This window comes from Gymnoscopelus braueri (genome assembly GCF_963280865.1).
Source record: "Gymnoscopelus braueri genome assembly, chromosome: 5".
NCBI classification, from domain to species: Eukaryota; Metazoa; Chordata; class Actinopteri; order Myctophiformes; family Myctophidae; genus Gymnoscopelus; species Gymnoscopelus braueri.
In genome coordinates, this window is record NC_137606.1 from 26607758 (window position 1) to 26610259 (window position 2502).

The 2502-nt window shown below is 41.8% G+C and overlaps 1 protein-coding gene across 1 annotated transcript in view; it reads left to right on the forward strand.

The window, feature by feature from the left end:
* Positions 1-1514: 1514 nt before the first annotated feature.
* capn12 (calpain 12) overlaps positions 1515-2502 on the forward strand; it is a 15380-nt gene continuing 14392 nt past the window's right edge. The window contains exon 1 of the mRNA XM_080428711.1: positions 1515-1777. Coding sequence (XP_080284837.1) covers positions 1577-1777 — 201 coding nt within the window. The 5' untranslated portion in view covers positions 1515-1576. The remainder of the gene's footprint in view (positions 1778-2502) is intronic.

Genomic DNA, 2502 nt, shown 5'->3' on the forward strand with positions numbered 1-2502 from the left:
TCAGGCGAATGATGGAGAAACGGTTTGTGGCATAGGCTTACTGAGGGGTGTGTACAAATCTAATGAGGACAAGACCAAGTGACCCACAAAATATGTCATTTTATTTGTAATGATTAGTCAACTGAAATAAGACTAGAGAGACAAACATACCATGATGAATGTGGGGGGTTAAAATAATTGTCTGTCCACTTCAGAATAGCCGGTGTTCGGCCCGGCTAATAATAAGCCAATGCACACTACCATGTGCACAAACCAGTCGAACAGGTGTGAGGTTAAAGGAGAACTTCACCCTTCACACCTTACCTTCATATAATTGTGCTACATCTTATAATGCTCATTATAAGATGCCACCATTTCGGCCTACTCACGTCACTCTGTGTCTCATTGGTGGGCTATAGACAGATCAGAAACCAGCCTACCAGTGACGTCATCAATGGGGTTTCAAAGCTAATAGAAAATACAGCTTTTCCCTTCCTGGTAAGCTAGCATGCTGAAATAGAAGCCATTGTTCTTACATTAGTGAAAAATATATACAAAGTTTGAAATCTTGCTTGAAATTGACCAAGCCTGCCTACCGATGATGTCATTGGTAGGCAGGTTTCTGAACTGTCCACAGCACAAACAGAAATGGTGCCATATTAATGATGCAATGAGCATTTGTGGGGAGAGGACCACGTTTTATGAGTAGCTATTAAGGTTGAACAATTGGAGAAGTGATCCTTTAACAAATGTCTCTTTCAAGATGCCATATCTCCTATTTATCAATCGATAGAGATTCCACCTCATAGATTTGGGGCTTTGCAGCTTGAATTCAGTAGTTAACTGTCAACGGGCAGCAGGAGAAGGCCGCCATCTAGCGACAGCTTAGAGTTTATTATTTGGAACTGTGCAAAGCGCAGCGCATCCGTCCACAGTGTGGTTTGGTCTTGACCAATAATCATCCATTATTGATCTGTGATATACTTACAAACATAGCCTCCTAGGCAAGCGACAACCCAGACTTGAAATTAATCAGATTATATCGGATATCTGTTTGATCTTGCCTTTTACCTGCAGTAATAATATTTACCCTCTCTCCCACACAAGACCATGCACGAACACAAACACAAACACACACCCACCCACGCACGCACACGCACGCACGCATGCACGCACGCGCGCGCGCGCGCGCACACACGCACACACACACACACACACACACACGCACACACACACACAAATAGCTGATTGTCTCCTCTCTCACCCTCAAAGAATGATGTTAAACGATAAATAAGATAGATCAAAGTGACTCACTTTGACAGATGTTGCCAAATACTCACTTCAAGTGAGTCTTTGGCACCATGTCATTACACTGATCCATGCAGGGCTTATATGACCCCGCCATCGGCGTGTGCATACTTTTCCAAGCTGGCCCGGAATCCGGATCGAAGGAGGCGCTCCAGTGTGGCCCAGGCCCACTGTGGGTGTATGCGCATAAAGTGTATTTAAGCACAGGGCTCATGATGTGAGTGAGCCAGACATCCTGCACAAACTTATTTCAGTCTCTGACTCTGAAAGTTCTGCTTCTTCTGACAATATGTCAACTCAACAGTCGAAGCCGATCGGTTCCATTGGAAACCCGGTGAAATTTGGGGACCAGGACTTCCAGACTCTACTGGATGCGTGCCTGAAGTCTGGATCGCTGTTTTGTGATCCGACGTTCGCCGCCGACCAGAGTTCCATCCACATGCCCGAGGATCCAGACCCCAACAAGGCAATAAAGTGGCTGCGACCAAAGGTACTTTTCACTGTTGTCAAATTGACCTAAATGTTCTGTTCTGTTAAATAGGCTACATAAAATATTTAGCCTATATGTAGATACAATAACGTATACAAATATAGGTACAGTAGCTATATCCTACACAAACCTGGTAACTTTTAAATAAATTAATTCATCTCTTGTTTCATTGTAGCTCCTAATAATCTCGTTCTCTCTCATCATAAGTAGGCTAAGTAGCCCACTAAAATTAAAGGGTACACACTTCACTATAAGGTGAAGCACAATATCTTTGCCTGTTGCTTATTTGTACAACAGTGACTTAACAGTTTTTAGTGCATCTTTTGTAGCCTCTATTTTGTCTGAACAACCACCATGTGAACAATGTGCTACTTTTGGACAGATGTTTGTCAGACTAATTCACACAGGAGTGCAGTGATGGAAGAAAGTACTCACATGTTTTACTTAAGTAAAAGTATCAATACTGTCTGCGATGTAGATATACTCTGTTGCAAGTAGAAGTCCCATATTCAAAATGTCAATAAAAAATAGCCTATCTACAAGCTCACATCTACACGCATTGTGCTTGTAGATGTGATGCTCTTGTAGATCTGCTATTTTCAAATGGCCTAAATATATATAGGGCTAATAATAATAAAGTAAAGGTACAATATTTTCCTCTTGAGATGTAGTAGGGTAGAAGTAAAAGCACTGAAAATTGTATTGAAAAAGAAAGTAAAAAATAC